This window comes from Triturus cristatus, chromosome 1_1 (genome assembly GCF_964204655.1).
Source record: "Triturus cristatus chromosome 1_1, aTriCri1.1, whole genome shotgun sequence".
NCBI classification, from domain to species: Eukaryota; Metazoa; Chordata; class Amphibia; order Caudata; family Salamandridae; genus Triturus; species Triturus cristatus.
The window spans coordinates 590,005,412-590,025,464 of record NC_140579.1 but is presented as its reverse complement, the minus strand read 5'-3'; the positions used below and the strand labels follow the sequence as shown (position 1 = coordinate 590,025,464).

Below are 20,053 nucleotides of genomic sequence, written 5' to 3'. Positions count from 1 at the left end.
AAGGCTGACACGAAAAGCTCCATCAGGACCGGGAGGCCTATAGATTAAAAGTCCCGCGAAGGTGAAGTGGGGACTTACAGTGATGTTGAAGTGCACGCTCTCACATCCAGCTATAGTGGTGGGTGACCAGGCACACGAATAGCAAGTTTTTACCGCGACTGCGATGCCGCCACCTCTGCCATTACGATGGGATGAGTGCATGGTATAGCCTACTGGGAGGGCTAAGTTAATCACAGCCATAGAATTATCGTGAAGCCACGTTTCGGTGAAAAAGAAAATATCTGGATTTTCATGAATAATCAGTGAAAAGATTTCTTGCGAGTGGCAGGCCAATGACCTTACATTCAAAAGAAATATTTTAAGAGGCGAACAGATATCAGAGGCCCGTACGGGACCAGTAATGCGAGCTCTAGGGGATTTAGGTTGAAAGAACAGGATGGGTTGTGGTGCCGGAAGAGTGAAGGAACAAATAGGGCACTGATAAGGACCACAAAGAGGATCCAAGGTACCATGGCGACATCCACTTACCCCGCGGCGCAACGCGTCTAGTGTTGGTTGGGCCAGAGACCCATTGCTCGCTGTAGTGGAGGAACAGCAACAATCTGTTGTAGGGTCGGCCCTTCAAAGCCCCAGTTCCACAAATCACCATTATCACAGATGCATCCCTTCAGGATCAGGGGGGCACATATGCAGAACCTCACGCTACGCAGTCTATGGTCAGCATTTCAGAAATGCTTTCTCACCAATCATCTAGAGCTTCTAGCAATTCAACTAGCTTTTTAAAGGCTTTTCAGAATCATCTTCAGAACAAATTAGTCATCATACATACCAACAGCATGATTGCAATGCATTCTATTAAAAAACAGGAGCACACACTCTTTTCCCTCCTAGCAGAGCACATATGGCATTGGGCCATACATCCCAAAGTCCACCTCCTAGCAGTGTACCTACCAGGGGTGGACAACGACTTCGCAGGTATATTCAGCAGAACGCATCAGCAAGTATACGAGTGGGAAATCAACATTACACTTCTCCATTCATACTTCAGATGGTGGGAGATAGACCTATTTGCAACTCGCAACAATGCCAAAGCTTCGACTCCGGGTTTCCTCACCCCCAATCTAAAAGCAGTGACCTATGGATCAATTGGTCAGGGATAGGGGCGTACACTTTTCCCCTTCTCCCACTCATTACATATGTGGTGCAAAAGCTAACACAGACATTCCTCACACTAATCCTAATAACCCCAACATCGGCTCAAGAAGCATGTTTCACAACCCTACTACAACTAGGTGTAGTGCCACAGGAGAAGTTAGCTCTCTGGCCACATCTTTTAACTTTGGACCACGGAAGGGTCATATGCCCAAATCCCCTACACAGCTCAATCTAGTGATTTGGTTCCTGTGGTCTTGGACACCTTAATCTCCCAGGAGAGTGCATGGATTTGCTAAAACAAGCATGTAAAGCTGCACAGGCATGTTTTGTGGTAGATTGAAAAAGATTTGTACATTACTGCTCAAATGGACAAATCCAACCGCTATCACCAAGAGTGCAAGACCTTATTGGTTATCTCTTTGATTTACAGCAAGCAGTTCTTGCTTACACATCCATTAGACTACATTTAGTAGCTCTAGCTACTTACATGCAAAACACACAACGTTCCAGTAATTAAAGCCTTTATGGAAGGACTAAAGAGAGTCATTCTACTTTCCACCCCACCAGCACCAGTCTGGAACCGTAAGAGTGTTCTCACTAGACTCATGGGACCACCCTTTGAGCCACTTCATTTCTGTGATGTTCAATTCCTCACATGGAAGGTGGATTTCTTAGTAGCTATCACTTCCCTGAGAAGAATAAGTGAAATCCAAGAGCTTACATTAGAAGAGCCTTTCTTCCAAATCTATCCTGCAAAACTGGTACTTCGTACTAATCCAAAATTTCTAACTAAAGTAGTGTCATCTTTTCATGGGAACCAAACAATAGACCGCCCTGTTTTCTTCCTTAAACCAGATTCAGTAGCAGAAAGAGCTCACCACACATTAGATGTTAAAAGGGCATTAATGTATTACATAGATAGAACTAAACATTTACTCAAAACGTAACAAATCTTTGCTGAATTTGCAAAGCCACAGCAGGATTCTCCAGTAGGCAAACTAGGAATAGCTAGATGGTAGTTAGAGGTATTCAGACTTGCTATCGCAAAGAGAGTATTACCTGCAACTCCAAGAGCTCACTCCACAAATAAACAAGCATTGGCATAGCCAATAGGTCTCGCCTTTGGGACCTTATAAGTGTTTAGCCATGCAACAGTTGCATAACTAAATACTTATAAGGTCCCAAAAGCGAGACCTATTGGCAATGCCAAGCGGCCGTCAAAGTGATCGCGAGCAAACATCAAAGCAGCCGTGAAAGTGAAAGTAATCGCGGTAAAGCGCGGCGCGCGCGCCCGCGCACATGCACTGTAGCTCTAGGCTGGCCTGGTAGCACCTTTTGGAGCCCTCTCAATAAGTCTCGCCAGACCAGCGCATGCGCTGGGTCAGGCGAGACCTAAAAAGAGCCTCAATTGCTCTTTTAGGAAACGTCCCACTAGCAAATATTTGTAAAGCAGCTACATGGAATAACCCACATACATTCACAAAGCACTGTTGTGTTGATGTGTTAGGAAATCAACAGACAAGAGTGGGTCAAGCTGTATTAGGAACACTTTCTCAAACATCTACGTCAATGTTGCGGGATGCAATGAGGCTCGGAGACAGGAGTGGTTTCTCGTGTTGTTTTATTCTTTTTATGCACACTTTTCCTTCTTATCGCTGGGCGGTAATACGGCAAGGTGTTCTCTTCTTCGATGTCTTGGGCCAGGCGACGGATAGGGGGCGTCTTCCCTCTCCGGCTCTGCTCCAGGGTGCCGAGGTCTTCGTGACAGGGCGATTATCCGGTCCTCAGGATGGGGGGGGGGGTAAAGAAAGGACAGAAGGTAGAGGTGTGTCAGTGCGGCGTTCAAAACCAATCCCGTGAAAGGGGCCAGGGAGTGGAGGAGGTTCACCGTGCTCAGTACTCCTAACCTACGTGACGAGGGTTGTGAGGAAGGGTACTGTCAGGGATACGGTTCTTAGGTTCTAGGCCCACTACGGCGTCCTGCCCAGCCCGCTATACGAGCCCGTACCTGCTGGTGCCACGCTTCTCCCACGGAAACGTGGCGGGGCGAGTCACAGGGTCGTTGGCCTCCTGGCTCTGCTACAGGCACCGCTGCTCGATGTCCGTTGGTCTCGCCGGTCGTCTCCTCGTCTACGCTCTTCCCTCGGTTCTCTCCTCTCTCTATCTGCTCCTCTCCTCGGTCTCTCCGCTCCTCTCCTCGGTCTCTCCGCTCCTCTCCGGTGATCACACACTTCTCTCCTACTCGACTTCCGGGATATGTTGGCTCCGTATCTGTGACGTCCTCCACAGGGGCGTGGTCTGCTGTTAGTTCATCCCAATTAAAGAAACAGTGTTCACCTGGAGTGCCAGTGCTTCCGAAGGCTGTCGTTCCGTCCCGGGACACCGGGGCCTGGAGGTAAAGAGGGGACATGGAGGGGGACACACAGTCAGTGAGAGGCGGGCATGAGTAGTCTCTGTCGGGGCCGGGCTTCTTGTCACACACCTCCCCCCTTGGATTCTCCCGCTCGGGGAGAGGGTGCCTTGAGAGAAAGTCCGCGCTACAGTTCTCAACACCCTTACGGTGGAGGACGGTGAACGAAAAGGGTTGTAGGGACAGGAACCAGCGCAATATTCTGGGGTTATTTGACATGTTTCGGCTCATCCACTGTAATGGGGCATGGTCCGTGTATAGGGTGAATGGGTGTCCTTCCAAGTAATATCGCAACTTGTCCACCGCCCACTTGATAGCTAAACACTCTTTTTCTATTGTGGGATACTTCACCTCCCTGGGGAACAGTTTCCTGCTGATATACAGTATGGGGTGCTCAATCCCTCCGTCTGTCATTTGTGACAACACTGCCCCCACCCCATAGTCCGAGGCGTCCGTATGAAGTATAAAGGGCTTGTTGTAGTCAGGGGATGCCAACACCGGGTTTGTGGTAATGATCCCTTTAAGGGTATTAAAGGCTTTCCACATCGACGGTGATGGTGTCAGTAAAGCCTGTGGTGCATATTGTCGTTTTAGGGTGTCTGTTAACGGGGCGGCTATTTCTGAGAAGGAGGGGATGAATCTTCTATAATAGCCTATCAGCCCGAGAAAGGCCCTCATTTCTTTTTTTGTGGCGGGAAAAGGAGTGTCTGAAATAGCCCTGACCTTCTCGATCTGGGGTTCAATGACCCCGTGGCCCAGTATGTATCCCAAATATTTCACCTTCTGATACCCTACTCGGGATTTTTTTGCGTTTATGTGTAGTCCCGCTCTCTTTAGGGCTTGTAGAACTAAAGACAGATGACGAAGGTGTTCCTCCCAGCTGGTGCTGAAGATGATGATGTCATCAAGGTATGCTGATGTGAAGGCCGTGTGTTCTCGAAGAGTTTCATTCATTAACCTTTGGAATGTTGCGGGGGGCCCATGCAGGCCGAAAGGTAGGACGTTGAATTCAAACAACCCATCTGGGGTTGCAAAAGCCGTTTTCTTGCGGTCTTCCTCCCTCAGTGGTACCTGCCAGTACCCCTTTGTTAGGTCCAGTGTACTGATATATTTGGCTTCACCCAATTGCTCGATGAGTTCCTCCACACGTGGGATGGGGTAGGCATCAAATGTTGACAGTTGGTTTAAGGCCCGGAAGTCCATACAAAACCTGGTACTCCCATCAGGTTTAGGTACCATTACAATCGGTGACGACCATTCACTCCGAGATGGCCGTTAGATCCCAAGGCGTAACATTTCCCTGACCTCCTTCTGTATAGCCGGCCGTTTGGCGGCTGGAATACGGTATGGTTTTTTCTTCACTAGGGTTCCTGGAGGGGTATCGATTCGGTGTTCTATCGCCGTGGTTTTCCCGGGCACATCCGAAAACAAACGATCATATGGACTTAGAGTTTCGAGCAATGTATCCTTCTGGTGTCGGGTAAGCTCGTCGTTTATGTTCAGGTCCCCCAACGTAGAATCCAGAGGACCGGGTGGTGTCCTCGCCATGTGTACATCTGTGGGAGGAGGGCCTATCCATTTTTTTAGTAAATTTATGTGGTACACTTGTGTTTTCCTTGGTGATATTTGTAATCGGTAACTGGTTTTTCCAATGGTGGCGGTAACCCTATACGGTCCCATCCATTCAGTGTGAAATCGTCGGGTTGCCGAAGGTAATAACACCAAAGCCCAGTCGTTTATCATTAGTTGTCTCCATTTTTTTCCTTTGTCATAACAGTGTTTTTGTCGGGTTTGGCTTTGGGTCAGGTGTACGTAGGCCAGTTCTCGTAGCTTTCCCAGCTTATTTTTCAGATCTTGTGTATATTCTAGTACTCCATGGTTTTCCCCTGTATCTTTCTCCCAGGCCTCTTTGGTCATCTCTAGTAGCGTACGTGGTTGCTGTCCGTAGAGCATCTCAAAAGCCGAGCATCCCAGACTGCTTTGGCTTTGCCCTCGTATGACATACAGGGCCAAAGGAAGAATAGCATCCCACTCTCTCCCACTCACTGTGAGCATCTTTTTTATGACGGTCTTGAGGGTCCCGTTATATCGTTCCACCAGGCCGTCGGTTTGGGGGTGATAGACGGATGTTCTTATCTGACGGAGGTCCACTAGTTGACATACTTCCTTCATTAGGCGGGACATAAACGGAGAACCCTGATCCGTCAGAATTTCCTTCGGGAAACCCACTCGGGAGAATAATTCGATCATCTTGTCAGCTATCACTCGGGTGGTGGGGTTGCGCAATGGGAAGGCTTCTGGGAAGCGGGTGGCATAGTCGACTATAACCAGCGCGTATTGATTCCCCCTTTTGGTTTTTGGCAGGGGTCCTATTAGGTCCATGCCCACCCTTTCGAAGGGGGTTCCTATAATAGGTAAAGACTGTAAGGGAACTTGGGGGGGGCGCTGTATGTTTTTCTTTTGACAAACCTCACAGGCCATACAATGCAGTTTGATGTCTTTATAGACCCCGGGCCAATAGAAATATCTCAGTACATTCTGGGTCGTCTTTTCACTCCCTATATGTCCTGCAAGGAGATGGGAATGGGAATAGAACATTATCTGCTCACGAAAGGGGGAGGGCACTAGCAGCTGTGGAGGCCCGTCTTTATTCCCTTCTCTGTACAACAATCCCTCCCTGATGGTGAACCGTGGGTATTTGGGGTTGGGGTCGTCTTTTGACTGGTGAGCCTGCTCCCAGGCATTAAAGAGAGAACGGTCGTTTGCTTGGGCGAAACTGAAGCTTTTGTCCCCCACCCAAGGTTCTGGTGTAACATACGCTGGATGGGCTTGCCCCTTAGGTAGGGAGGTCTGTGTAGGTGAGGATGTCCTAGAGGTGGACCGAAAAAAGAGATCCAGAAACTCAGGATTGTCTGTCCCTATTATCAACTCCTCGGGTAATGCCTCTAAGACTCCCAATTTCACTCTATGTTGAGCCCCTCCCGGGAGCTCGAGACTTAGGATGGCTACCGGATAGGGTTTGACGTCCCCATGGACACACTTGATGTTCACAACGGACTGGGGAACCACCTGTTTGGATTCTACCCACCTCCCTTGTATCACTGACTGTCGGCACCCAGAATCAAGGAGGGCCCGGACCGCTTTCCCATTCACCCTTAGACTTACATAGAAGGAACTCCCAAGTTCCGCGGTGTACAGGACCGATCTGGGGACGTATCCCACTTCCATGGGTTCTTCTGTGGGCCTGCGGTGAGGACATAAGCGGGCGATGTGTCCCCAATTCCCACATTCAAAACACTGTGGTCCTTTGACGGGGTAGGTCTCCGGTTTGAAGGGCTTCAGAGGGAGGCTTTCTCCGAGAGGGCGTGGCTTTTTTTCCGGCTTCAACGGAGAGGGGCGTGTTGGTTTCTCTGATTCCCATGGAGCATTCCGTGGTTGTGCTCGTGTGTAGGAAGCCGCCATCTCTATGGCTTGGGCCACGGTCAAGCGTGGTTGCTGTCGTAGCCACCTTTGGGTACTGAAGGGTAGAGCTTCCAGGTATTGCTCTAGGTACACCTTGTCCATTATATCCTCTTTTGTGCTGGTGTTTGGAGTGAACCACTTGTCGGCAGCCATTTTTAGGCGGAAGAACAGAGTCTTGGGGTTCTCGCCAGGCCTCCCTCTTTCTTTTCTGAAACGCACTCTGTATGCTCCAGCGTCTAACCCCAGATGGTCCAAAATAATGGCCTTGATAGTGACATAAGGTACTGTGCCGGTCGCGTTGGCCACCTGATAGGCCGCTTATGCCTCGTTGGTGAGCAAGGGGGCGAGGAAAAATGGCCACTTTTCCACAGGCCACCCGCACGCTAGGGCAGCCCTTTCAAAATTTAAGAGGAACGCATCGGGATCCTCTCCTGCCACATACTTCTGTAGTGCAATACCGGACGGCCCCGGAGGAGTCGGTCTGGAGCTGGGGACGGAACCGGCAACAGGATCTCGAATCATCGTGTGGATGCCATCCAACTGAGCCGTGATGGTGGCTTTAAAGGTCTCCCTATCCGCTTCTGCAGACTTCAGTTGTTGCTCCACCACCCACCCTAACTGCTCCTGTCCGTGTATGATGTGCTGCATGATTTCATCCAACTTTTCCTTACAGATGTCGGTGCTCATGCCCGCATTCTCCACCACTTGTTGCGGGATGCAATGAGGCTCGGAGACAGGAGTGGTTTCTCGTGTTGTTTTATTCTTTTTATGCACACTTTTCCTTCTTATCGCTGGGCGGTAATACGGCAAGGTGTTCTCTTCTTCGATGTCTTGGGCCAGGCGACGGATAGGGGGCGTCTTCCCTCTCCGGCTCCGCTCCAGGGTGCCGAGGTCTTCGTGACAGGGCGATTATCCGGTCCTCAGGATCGGGGGGGGGTAAAGAAAGGACAGAAGGTAGAGGTGTGTCAGTGCGGCGTGAAAGGGGCCAGGGAGTGGAGGAGGTTCACCGTGCTCAGTACTCCTAACCTACGTGACGAGGGTTGTGAGGAAGGGTACGGTCAGGGATACGGTTCTTAGGTTCTAGGCCCACCTGCTGGTGCCACGCTTCTCCCACGGAAACGTGGCGGGGCGAGTCACAGGGTCGTTGGCCTCCTGGCTCTGCTACCGGCACCGCTGCTTGATGTCCGTTGGTCTCGCCGGTCGTCTCCTCGTCTACGCTCTTCCCTCGGTTCTCTCCTCTCTCTATCCGCTTCTCTCCGCTCCTCTCCTCGGTCTCTCCGCTCCTCTCCGGTGATCACACACTTCTCTCCTACTCGACTTCCGGGATATGTTGGCTCCGTATCTGTGACGTCCTCCACGGGGGCGTGGTCTGCTGTTAGTTCATCCCAATTAAAGAAACAGTGTTCACCTGGAGTGCCAGTGCTTCCGAAGGCTGTCGTTCCGTCCCGGGACACCGGGGCCTGGAGGTAAAGAGGGGACATGGAGGGAGACACACAGTCAGTGAGAGGCGGGCATGAGTAGTCTCTGTCGGGGCCGGGCTCCTTGTCACAGTCAACCACTAGCTAACCACCGCTTTTAGGGAGCACTGCTTAACATTAGATGCTAGGCATTTGTATCTACGGCCAACACACTGTGTTGCTTTGCACACCCAAATAATTGAAATACTGCACTCCCACACTGAGGCACACACACGGCGAAGCAAGAAAAACACCTGGAAAGGGGTTTCAAATGAGGCACATCAAAAGACAGTTTTCAGAATAAAGCGTGTTTTTTTTTTGTGCAGCACTCTAACAGAAAGGCTTTCCCAGATGTCAAATGAAACCACATATAAATGTATATAGAAATATATATATATATATATATATATATATATATGCAATAATAACACACATACAAATAAGCAAATGCATGGAACAAAATACAAGCAGATAATAATGATAATACTGGCCGTCCACTCCAAGAAATGGGCACTGTTAAATGCAAGTAATCAGACACAAAGAATCAAAGGAACGCATGAAAAGATATAAAGATATATACACTGAATGCATCAGATGATTAGAACCACTGGAGACTTGAATGTGCACTCCAAGGCACTCACACATCACAATGCTAATAATCAGAGAAAATACATCACCGGTTGCAATAACTTCATCTTAGCCCACACCAGACTGGAGGATTCACAACCGGGGTCAAGAGACTCAGCAAGCCGGGAACTTCTGCACTGAATAAGATGCGTCCGTCCTTCAGGTCCAGAATCCCGCTTTCCAAGTCGACAGACCCCAGTTTTTTTTATCGCAATGCACTAGACGTTTCCGAGAAGGCCTTCTCTGTGCCAAGGAAACTTACTGGAGTCTGCTTATCTCCCACAAGCATTCCAAGGGCAAAGGAGTTCTCACAAATTCTTCTGCACTCCCACATGTTCCAGCCCCTTATCTTAGTGAAGCTTGAGAAAGTAGAAAACATCTTCAAAAGTACAGAAAATAATCTTGAACATAGCCTAAACAAAGTGAGTGGTCTGGGGGCCCTCTTGTGTGCAAAGCTCAGGCTAGACAGAGTCAGAATTCGATATGGCATGAGGGCATGTCAAAGCCAATAATAAATACTTCATAAAACTTGTCAGTGTACAACACAGCGCACATTTGTGCACCACTGCCTGTAGCTTCACACACTTCATTTCCCAATGTTTAACATAATGCACAATCTGAAAGAAACACGTTAGTTAGATTCCTCACCTTAGAATATCCCCAGGCGTCAGACTGGATCCGGAAAGATTTTGTAGCAATACCCCTTACGCGTCGGTAGGCGTCATCTGCGGCTCCGCGTCCGTCGTCGGCGTCGTGCGCCGGAATGACGTCGTCGGAGTACTTAGACGCCGCCCTCACGCGCTGACGTCAGTTCTTCTTTTTTCCACGCCAGTAAGCGCCGATCCGGGAAGAGCTTACCCCTAGTCATTTTTTGACTAACTTTTTGACTTCTTTTGGTCTATCGACTCGACTCTGGTGCCGGTAGGATGCCTGGTTTCAAGGCCTGTGACGCCTGTCATCGCCTGATGTTGCTGACTGATCACTATCGCCGGTGCCTTTATTGCCTGGGGGCCGACCATGACGCGAAGTCGTGCCTCTATTGCCAGGCCTTGACGTCGAAAGCTAGGCGGGAGCGGTCCCGTAAGCTTCTCGAGCTTCGGCTCCGCGCCGCTCTCGGTCCCGGTCCAGGAGGAGGTCCAAGGACCGATCGCGGAGCCGCAGCCATCGTCATCGCTCGTTGGGGTCTTCGGGTAAGTCGAAGCACTCCAAGAAGTCCAAGAGACGACATCGCTCTTCGGACTCCCCTCGCCGGTCGCGCGACTCGGCTGAGGGTCAGGGTGGTCCCACCCCCGCGGCTCCGTCGGAGCCGCAGGAGCCACGTCCGTCCCCATACCCGCCGGTCCCTGGGACTGACGCGACTCCGGCGGAGGTCAGTGCCTTCCTCTCGGCCATGAGGGGCCTGGCTCCGCCGTCGACGCCTGTAGGCGTGCCTTCGGGCCCCGCAGGTTCGACTGGGCGACCTCGCGTGCCGGCGGGTCCGGCCCCGGCGCCGTCGACGGCTCCGGCCCAGACGCCGCAGGTCCCCGAGGGATCCAGGCCTGGATCTCGGTCGGCGCAGGTCGACCTCACGACGCCTCCTCTGCCGGCGCCGACACCGGTTCCACCTCCGGCGCCGTCTCCGGACGACGCCGTTCCCCGGTTCAGCCCCTCTCCGGACCAGACGCCGGTGCGGTGCCGTCCGGCGCCGCACCCGACGTCGATGGATGACCGTTTAATCTACCGTCCGGCTCCGATCGTTCCTCCTGTTTATCAGGAATCGGATGACGGGGGCGACTGGGAGGGTTCTGAGGACCCTATGGCCCTCCAGGGTCAACTTGCACAGGACTGGGCAGACGAACTGGGGGATGCCAGTGGTCTGGACACTTCGCCGGACGCTGGCTTCATGTCTCCTCTGACTGGGGCCTCGGAGGAGGGTGCAGCTTTTTCAGTGGTGCTGCGCAAGGCGGCCGAAGCCCTAGGCCCGTGAGGACTAACGTCCTCACAGAGGTCCTTCAACCGACAGCAAGCTCCACTGAGCCTCTGCTGCAGTTTAATGAGGCCCTCATAGACGTTCTGCAGGGCACTTGGTCCAAGCCCTCCACGGTTCCTCCTGTGGACCGGAACGTTGCCCGGCACCACTGCCCTGCTCCGGGCGACCCCAGTTTCCTCTCCCAACACCCCACCCCCGAGAGTCTGGTTATCCAGGCCTCAACCTCCCAATCCTCCTTCCCGTCCGCTCCTCCGGATCGGGAATCCAAGAGGTTGGAACAGTTTGTCAAGAAACTGTTCTCGTCCCTGAGTTTGGGGCTGCGATCTTTAAATACCGCTTGCCTTTTGGACCGTTATTCCCACTCTCTGTGGGATACGGTGGAGGACGTGCTGCCCTTGTGCCCGGTGGAGGTCCGGGCACGACTCACTCAAGCACTTGCTGACGGTCGAGATGCAGCACGGCACGCCATACGGTGTGGACTTGACACCACGGACTCGCTGGGTCGGGCGCTTCGGCGTCACGCCTGGCTGAGGTCCACGTCATTTTCAGGGGCTGTCCAGAGTTCCCTCATGGACATGCTCTTTGATGGCACTCACCTTTTTGGTGAGAAGGCGGACAGTGCGCTGGCTCGGTTCAAGGACTCCCGGGCCACGGCCAAGTCCTTTTGTCTTTTGGCCCCGCGGCCGCAAACTTCCGCCTTTCGTCTCTTTCGTGGCCAAGGAAGGGGCGCCTCCTCACGTCCGCCCAGCCACCGGCCGCAGAACCAACCTGCACGCGGTCACGGTCGCGGACGTGGATTCCGCCGAGGCGGTACTGGAGGTCAACGTGCTGGTCAGTCCACATCCACCCCGGCAGCATCCGCCTCAAAGCCCTCCTAGTAATAATAATAATAATAAAGCCACTTTTAGAGCGCTTGGTTACACTCAAGACGGTGTGTCCCCGCGCTAGTCCGAGCTTTCAGGCCCATTCAACGCCAGTGGGCGGCAGAGTTCGCCATCACCTGCTCCACTGGCGCTCCATCACGTCAGACAGGTGGGTGCTGCAAATCGTCCGAAGGGGCTACTCCCTCCCCTTCAAGACGACCCCTCCAACCATGCCACCACTGAACCACCTTATGTCGGGGGAACATTTGCATCTTCTACGAGAGGAAGTTTTGGCCCTCTTGGCCAAAGAGGCCGTCGAGCGCGTTCCTGGTCCAGAAGTAGGTTGTGGTTGTTATTCCCACTACTTTCTGGTTCCCAAGAAGGGCATAGGGGGCCTACGCCCGATCTTGGACCTCAGGAGCGTGAACTCCTTCCTCCGGAAGGACCGGTTCAAGATGCTCACTTTAGCACAGGTTCTGGCTGCCCTAGACCCTGGAGACTGGATGGTAGCGTTGGACTTGCAGGACGCTTATTTCCACATCCCCATCCTGCCGGCCCACCGGTGTTACCTGCGGTTCACGGTGGGTCAGGAGCACTTTCAGTTCACCGTGCTCCCCTTCGGCCTCACCAGTGCCCCTCGGATATTCACGAAAGTGATGGCGGTGGTCGCAGCTCATCTGCGCCAATCAGGGGTTCCAGTCTTCCCCTATCTCGACGACTGGCTGTTGAAGGCGGGCTCGCCCCAGCAAGTCGTCTCCCACCTCCAGACTACAGCCGACCTCCTGCACTCGCTGGGCTTCTCCATCAATGTGCCGAAGTCGCACCTGAGTCCCTCCCAAAAGCTCCTTTTCATTGGGGCGGTTCTCGATTCGGCGCAGTTCCGGGTCTATCCACCGGAACAGCGGGTCCGGGACATTCAGGCCCTGATTTCCATCTTCCGGCCTCTGTCCTGGGTTTCGGTCAGGTTGGTGCTGCGGCTTCTGGGGCTGATGGCCTCCTGCATCCTGTTGGTACCTCACGCCAGGTGGCGGATGCGGTCTCTGCAGTGGGACCTGAAGTTTCAGTGGGCCCAGCATCGAGGCAACCTGTCCAACCATGTCTTGATCTCGGAGGGCACTGCGAACCAGCTGCAGTGGTGTCTCACGAATCGCGATTGGGTCAGCGGCAGATCCCTCTCCCTACCCCAACCGGAGCATGTCGTAGTGACGGATGCGTCCCTCCTGGGATGGGGGGGCCATATGGGAGAGGCGGAGATCAGAGGACTCTGGTCTCCGGTGGAGACTCGGCTCCATATCAACCTCTTGGAGCTGAGGGTGATCCGACTTGCACTAAAAGCCTTCCTTGCCTCTGTCCGGGGAAGTGTCGTGCAGGTGTTCACGGACAACACCACCGCCATGTGGTATTGCAACAAACAGGGCGGGGTGGGGTCGTGGACCCTTTGTCAGGAGGCTCTGCGCCTCTGGACATGGGACATCAGGGCATCACCCTGGTGGTTCAACATCTGGCGGGCTCTCTGAACGCCAGAGCAGACGAACTCAGCCGCCGGTGCATGATGGATCACGAATAGCGTCTGAACTCGGACGTGGCGCAAGGTCTCTTTCTGCAGTGGGGAGAGCCTTGGTTAGATCTATTCGCCACCGAAGAGAACGCGCAATGTCAGCAGTTCTACGCGTTGGAATTTCCAAGGCGGCACTCGCTTGGAGACGCTTTTCGTCGCGAGTGGAGTTGCGGTCTGTTGTACGCCTTTCTGCCTATACCACTTTTGCCCAGAGTGCTGAAGAAGATCAGGCGCGACCGGGCCCAAGTCATCTTGGTGGCTCCGGATTGGGCACGAAGGTACTGGTATCCCGAGCTACTCAGTATGTCCATCGATCCCCCGATACGACTGCCTCTTCAGGAGGACCTTCTGTCGCAGCAGCAGGGGACGGTCTTCCACCCGAACCTGTCCAGTCTCCACCTCCATGCGTGGAGATTGAGCGACGACAGTTGATGCCATTTGACTTGCCTCCTGAAGTCTGTGATGTCATGCTGGCAGCCAGGCGTCCCTCCACAAAGACGGTATACGCCTGCCGGTGGAACAAATTTGTGTCATGGTGCACAGCAAAGGCTGTGGATCCCCTTTCTGCCCCTCTTTCTGAGGTTCTCCTCTTTCTTCTTTCTTTGGCCCAGCAGGGCTCTGCTCTGGGCACCTTGAAGGGTTATCTTGCTGCAATCTCTGCTTTCTTAAGGCTTCCTGATCAGCCTTCTCTTTTCCAGTCCCCTGTTGTCTCCCGTTTTCTTAAGGGCATTACTCATATGTTCCTTCCTGTTCCATTCGTGATGCCTCAGTGGGACTTGAACCTTGTTCTCACTTTTCTGATGTGCGCTCCCTTTGAGCCCCTTCACAACTGTCCAATTCGTCTACTGACTCTGAAAACTGCCTTCCTGGTGGCTATCACCTCTGCTAGGCGGGTGAGTGAGCTCCAGGCTCTGTCAGCTAAGCCTCCCTTCCTTTCGGTTCATCCGGATCAGGTTGTCCTCCGGACACGTCCTTCTTTTCTTCCTAAAGTCGTGACTCCCTTTCACATCGGGCAATCTGTCACGCTGCCCACCTTCTTTCCGCCTCCGCATCCATCAAAAGATGAAGAGAGGCTCCACCGTCTGGACCCAAAACGTGTGCTGTCCCTTTATTTGGACCGCACTAAACAGTTCCGGGTGGACCAACTTTTTGTTGGATATGTAGGTGCTAAGAAGGGTAAAGCTGTGCACAAGCGGACCATCTCGCGATGGGTCGTGTTGTAAACTCTGCTATTCCTTGGCGAAAAAGGTCCCTCCTGTTGGTCTGAGAGCCCATTCCACCCGGGCCACAGCGGCGACAACTGCCCTGGGACGGGGAGTCCCCTTGCAGGACATCTGTCAGGCGACGACGTGGGCTTCACTGCACACGTTCGCCAAGCACTATTGCCTGGACAGCCAAGTCCGGAGAGATGGCCACTTTGGCCGTTCTGTTCTCCAGGACTTTTTGGTGTGATCTTGGTTCGCAGGCCCACATCTGCGGTTGGTATTGCTGGGGTATCTATTCTAAGGTGAGGAATCTAACTAACGTGTTTCTTTCAGATGAACAAGTTACTTACCTTCGCTAACGATGTATCTGTAAGAAACATTAGTTAGTTAGATTCCTCACCGACCCACCCAGCCTCCCCGTTCTGCGAACCGACATCTAGGGTTTAGGCTATCCTTTTCAGGGCCCTAGATTTTTTGGCACCAGTGTCGGTCTCTTGCATGGCTCAGCGTCCCTTGCTCGGAAAGCTATGTATAAGAACTGACGTCAGCGCGCAAGGGCGGCGTCTAAGTACTCCAACGACGTCATTCCGGCGCACGACGCCGACGACTGACGCGGAGCCGCAGACGACGACTAACGACGCGCAAAGGGTATTGCTACAAAATCTTTCCCGATCCAGCCTGACGCCTGGGGATATTCTAAGGTGAGGACTCTAACTAACTAATGTTTCTTACAGATACATCGTTACCGAAGGTAAGTAATTTGTTCTTTGAGCACCACTGCATATAACACTACACTCCCACACAGTACATCCCACACTTTTCTCTCTCTCATGCTTTCAAACGCACATCCCACACATTCTGTTCCTGGCAAGGCTGTTACACTCCCACTCAGAAGCTTTAAGGAGACACGAAATGTAATCAAAAGGTACAGTGAACTAAATCACATGAAATCAATTGAAAAAATGGTAGTCAAAGGTCATCACGTGGTCATAATACATGGGAGTGCCTCTGGCACTACACAAATGCTATGAATGGAATATGTTACCATGTAAGCTTCTGTTTGTAGCGTGTAGTGCCATATATTCATATGCACCCACCCTCATCCCTGGCAACTATTGGTTGGTTTATGTACTTACATATTAACATTTCATATTATCCTAATCTTCACTTGTATGCTCATCTTTTCTGTCACTATATTGTTCCTATCCGAAGCTCACCTGATGAGCTAAAAGCAATCTAACAAAGGAGCTGATGATCATGCGCAACATATACTATAAGAGGAGTCACTACACCTTGTGACTCGAAGAACTTCTTTGAAGAAAAAAAGTTGCAAATGTCCAAGCCCAACACTAGATGGCAGGAGTATGCTAAGCATATTAATCTACAGCACTACACACTACGAATAGATGCTTACATGGTAAGGGACCTATTCCTTCCTTATGTGTTCTCTCTTTGAGGCCCTGCATAGCTATCCTCTGCAGCTTTTGACTCTGTAAACAATGTTCCTGGGGCCCATTACACAGACTAGGAGAGTCAGTGAAGTTCAGGCTTTGTCGGTCCAGCTTCCATACACCAACTTTTTTCCTGACAAACTGGTTCCTCGTATTCATGCCTTTTCTCTTCCAAAGGTGGTCATCCTGTTTTACATTGGCCAGAGCATTACTCTGCCTGCCTTCTTTGCTCTGCCTCATCCATCCAAAGGAGGAGAGACTCCATTGTATGGACCCTGAAAGAGCTCTGTTGTATTATATTGGATGCACCATAGATCACCAGGTGGTTGATCAGCTCTTCATTGGGGTCACTGGGGCTAAGAAAGGCAAGGCTGTACAGAAACAAACGGTCTCCAGAAAAATAGTACTCTGCATAAAAATTTGCTACGCACTGACGAAGAAGCAACCCTTCTGAGGGCTTGTGGGCTCACTGCACCAGGACAAAGGCTGCCACTCCTGTGTTAGCTCGTGTTGTCCCTGTCCTGGACATCTCCCAGTGGACGTAATTCCACATGTTCACAGATACAAGGTACGAAAACATTGTGAATAAAGCAGCAGTTTCAGTGGCCACACTTCTCTGATATTGATAAGTGTGTTCTAGCATGTATCTATAAATAGCTGCTTTCTTGGTGTAGTAGTTCTGAGTTTTCACGAGGAAGACTGCGGCATGCAGCAGTGTGAGGCGTGCAGCAGTGTGAGGCGTGCAGCAGTGTGAGGCGTGCAGCAGTGTGTGGCGTGCAGCAGTGTGTGGCGTGCAGCAGTGTGTGGCGTGCAGCAGTGTGTGGCGTGCAGCAGTGTGCGGCGTGCAGCAGTGTTTCGTGTAGCAGTGTGAGGCATGAAGCACTGTGTGGCGTGCAGCGGCGTGCAGCAGTGTGCGGCGTGCAGCAGTGTGCGGCGTGCAGCAGTGTTGTGCAGCATGCAGCAGTGAGTAATGCAGCAGTGTGCAGCAGTGTGTGGTGTGCAGCAGTGTGCGGCGTGCAGCAGTGTGTACCGTGCAGCGGTGTGTGGCGTGCAGCAGTGTTTCGTGTAGCAGTGTGTGGCGTGCAGCAGTGTGTGGCGTGCAGCAGTGTTTCGTGTAGCAGTGTGCGGCCGGCAGCAGTGTGCAGCGTGCAGCAGTGCGCGGCGTGCAGCAGTGCACGGCGTGCAGCAGTGTGTGGCATGCAGCAGTGTGTGGCGTGCAGCGGCATGCAGCAGTGTGCGGCGTGTAGCAGTGTGCGGCGTGTAGCAGTGTGCGGCGTGTAGCAGTGTGCGGCGTGCAGCAGTGTGAGGCATGCAGCAGTGTGTGGCGTGCAGCAGTGTGTGGCGTGCAGCAGTGTGTGGCGTGCAGCAGTGTGAGGCATGCAGCAGTGTGAGGCGTGCAGCAGTGTGAGGCGTGCAGCAGTGTGAGGCGTGCAGCAGTGTTTCGTGTAGCAGTGTGAGGCATGCAGCAGTGTGAGGCGTGCAGCAGTGTTTCGTGTAGCAGTGTGCGGCGTGCAGCAGTGTGTAATGCAGCAGTGTGCACAGCAGTGTGTGGCGTGCGGCAGTGTGCGGCGTGCAGCAGTGTGTGACGTGCAGCAGTGTGTGACGTGCAGCAGTGTGTGGCGTGGTTTGTAAACAACAAGAAAAGCGGACATCAAAGGAAGGGTGGGAGGGAACGAGCATATGGGGTGTGAGTTATAACGAAAGTTGATTGTTGTAAGAGGGGATGCAGGAAGTGAGGCCGAGCGCGCGCTGGCGAAAGCAGTCTGCTGCTTTCAAGTCCGATGCCAGGTTCGCGCTTGAATGCCTCACATGCACTGGCCATAAACCGCATTCCTAAGGTCTTGTGCCCCTTACTAAATCTCTCAGAATGCGTGAGGCGGCGCATGCGCAGGAAGTAGCTGGTGGCAAATGTAATGCGTGTGGTTGTGCGCGTAACCGCCACCCGATCCGCCTGGGAAGCCTTTGGGAGCATTTTCTGAAGCCCCTACATAAGTTTCGCTGAGCGATCGCTTACGCGATAGCCAGGCGAGACCTAAAAAGCGTCAGCGAACGTAAGTAACTTGTTCTTCTTTAGACAAAGCTCCTTGTGTACAGCTCATCCACAGCCAGCGTTGTACTTTGTTACCTGTAGCTAGTCCCAGTGCTCTTGCAATGTTCTTTCCGAATGGACCACAAGTATTATTTCACGGTTCCCTGTAATAGTTCCACGGACAGTTGTTGTCTCTTGCACAGTTGGCACTCCTCGACGTGGCTGTTGTCAGAATTTAATTTGAACTATCTGTAATTCTAATTTTCAGCTGCAGCGAGTAATCTACACAAAGCTGTGGAGGGAGCAACTCTACCATCACCAGCTTCTACACCAATGCAGTCAGCAGAAACAGCAGTGCACTCGTCACAGCCGGTAATATTTTGAGCTCTTTCATATCTGGTGCATATTGTTATATTATAAGCTCTAAAATCCCCATTTCTTTAAAGGACAAAGAAGGTCATAGAAATTGGGGTGTAAACAATGTGGTGGTGTTTCTTTTTGCAGTCTTAGCACTGTCACTCTGACGTCTTCGTCCACATGGAGCTCAGTGGTGGCCTGTACTGATTCCAGTAGTACTGGGCCTTCCCCCAAAGTTCGTTCAAGGTGCTTCGGTTTTGATGCAAGGTCTGCTTTTCCAACTCAGTTTTGCCGACGCATCTGAGTTCTGAACTGGAGCGTCTCTGGTATTCTAGTACTAAAGCAGATCTACTGCTCGGTCAGTGCACCTTGTTCCCGATCTGCATTGTTCTTGCTTTCACAATATCTGAATCTGCACCTCTCGACCGATGGGCCTCCGCGTTAGCCTGTGCTGTTCCATTCTAGTTGAGTAGTGAGACACCCAATAGTAACATTACAACTCCTTTCTGACCTGGGTGTAGGGGGCCCAATTCCTTTCCACCCACAATCCATGTTCTGACAACATACTCAGTCCTTTTGGTTTAATAGTGACATTATGTGTAAACTTGAAACGTTTAATGTACAAGGTACGAAAACATTGTGAATAAAGCAGCATTTTCAGTGGCCACACTTCTCTGATATTGATAAGTGTGTTCTTGCATGTATCTATAAATAGCTGCTTTCTTGGTGTAGTAGTTCTGAGTTTTCACGAGGAAGACTGTGCTCTCAATTTTCTCACGGCCTCCAAGAGGTTGAGGCATTTTTGCTACCATTAATTAGATTTTGGAGTGAAGTAATGAGCTTTCTGATCTAGTTTCTTTAATGTAGGGGCCTTTAGATTTTCTATTATGCAGTTTGGTTTATTATGAACAAGTCTACGGTGTATTTTGTTTTCTTAGATATGTAAACATTTCCAGTAATTGGCCTCCTGAGGGCGCCTGTGTGAAAAATGCATAGCACAAACAAATTACAGTTATTGGATAAATGTGGAGGTGAGTGAATAAACTGAAGATCATATAAGTGAGTCAAAATGCATTGCTGCAGAAGGCAGATTTGAGGTTCATTTCATCACAAGATTGCATCTTAAACTCCTATAGTGCTTTTGTGATTGAAGCTTGCACGTCATCTGCATTGGAATATGATTAGTAGTCTTTGGGGACAAAATCATGTGGTGTGTATACATCCTTCTTTCTCCTGCGCCATTGAGCATGATTCACACTTCTATATTTGGAGTCAGTACTGTGTTCTCTAGAAGGCTTGAATCAATCTCTTGTAGATGTTTGTATGCACTATGTGCGGGATGCAGTAGAGTAGGAGAGATCATATTTACAGTGCTGAAGGATGCAGACCTGTTACGACACTGTCAGCATATACTTCTGAATCTAGGGCCCTGATAAAAGAAGTGATGTTCTACACTGCATCATGTTATAGAAGATGTTTTTTAAAACATCAACTGCCAGCTTCAAAGCTT

At 51.5% G+C, this 20,053-nt stretch overlaps 1 protein-coding gene across 7 annotated transcripts in view; it reads left to right on the top strand.

The window, feature by feature from the left end:
• BLTP3A (bridge-like lipid transfer protein family member 3A) overlaps nt 1-20,053 on the top strand; it is a 1,033,704-nt gene that overhangs the window by 1,002,509 nt on the left and 11,142 nt on the right. For all 7 annotated transcript variants that reach the window (XM_085645841.1, XM_085645832.1, XM_085645827.1 and 4 more), the window contains one exon: nt 18,455-18,558. In XM_085645841.1, coding sequence (XP_085501967.1) covers nt 18,455-18,558 — 104 coding nt within the window. The remainder of the gene's footprint in view (nt 1-18,454; nt 18,559-20,053) is intronic.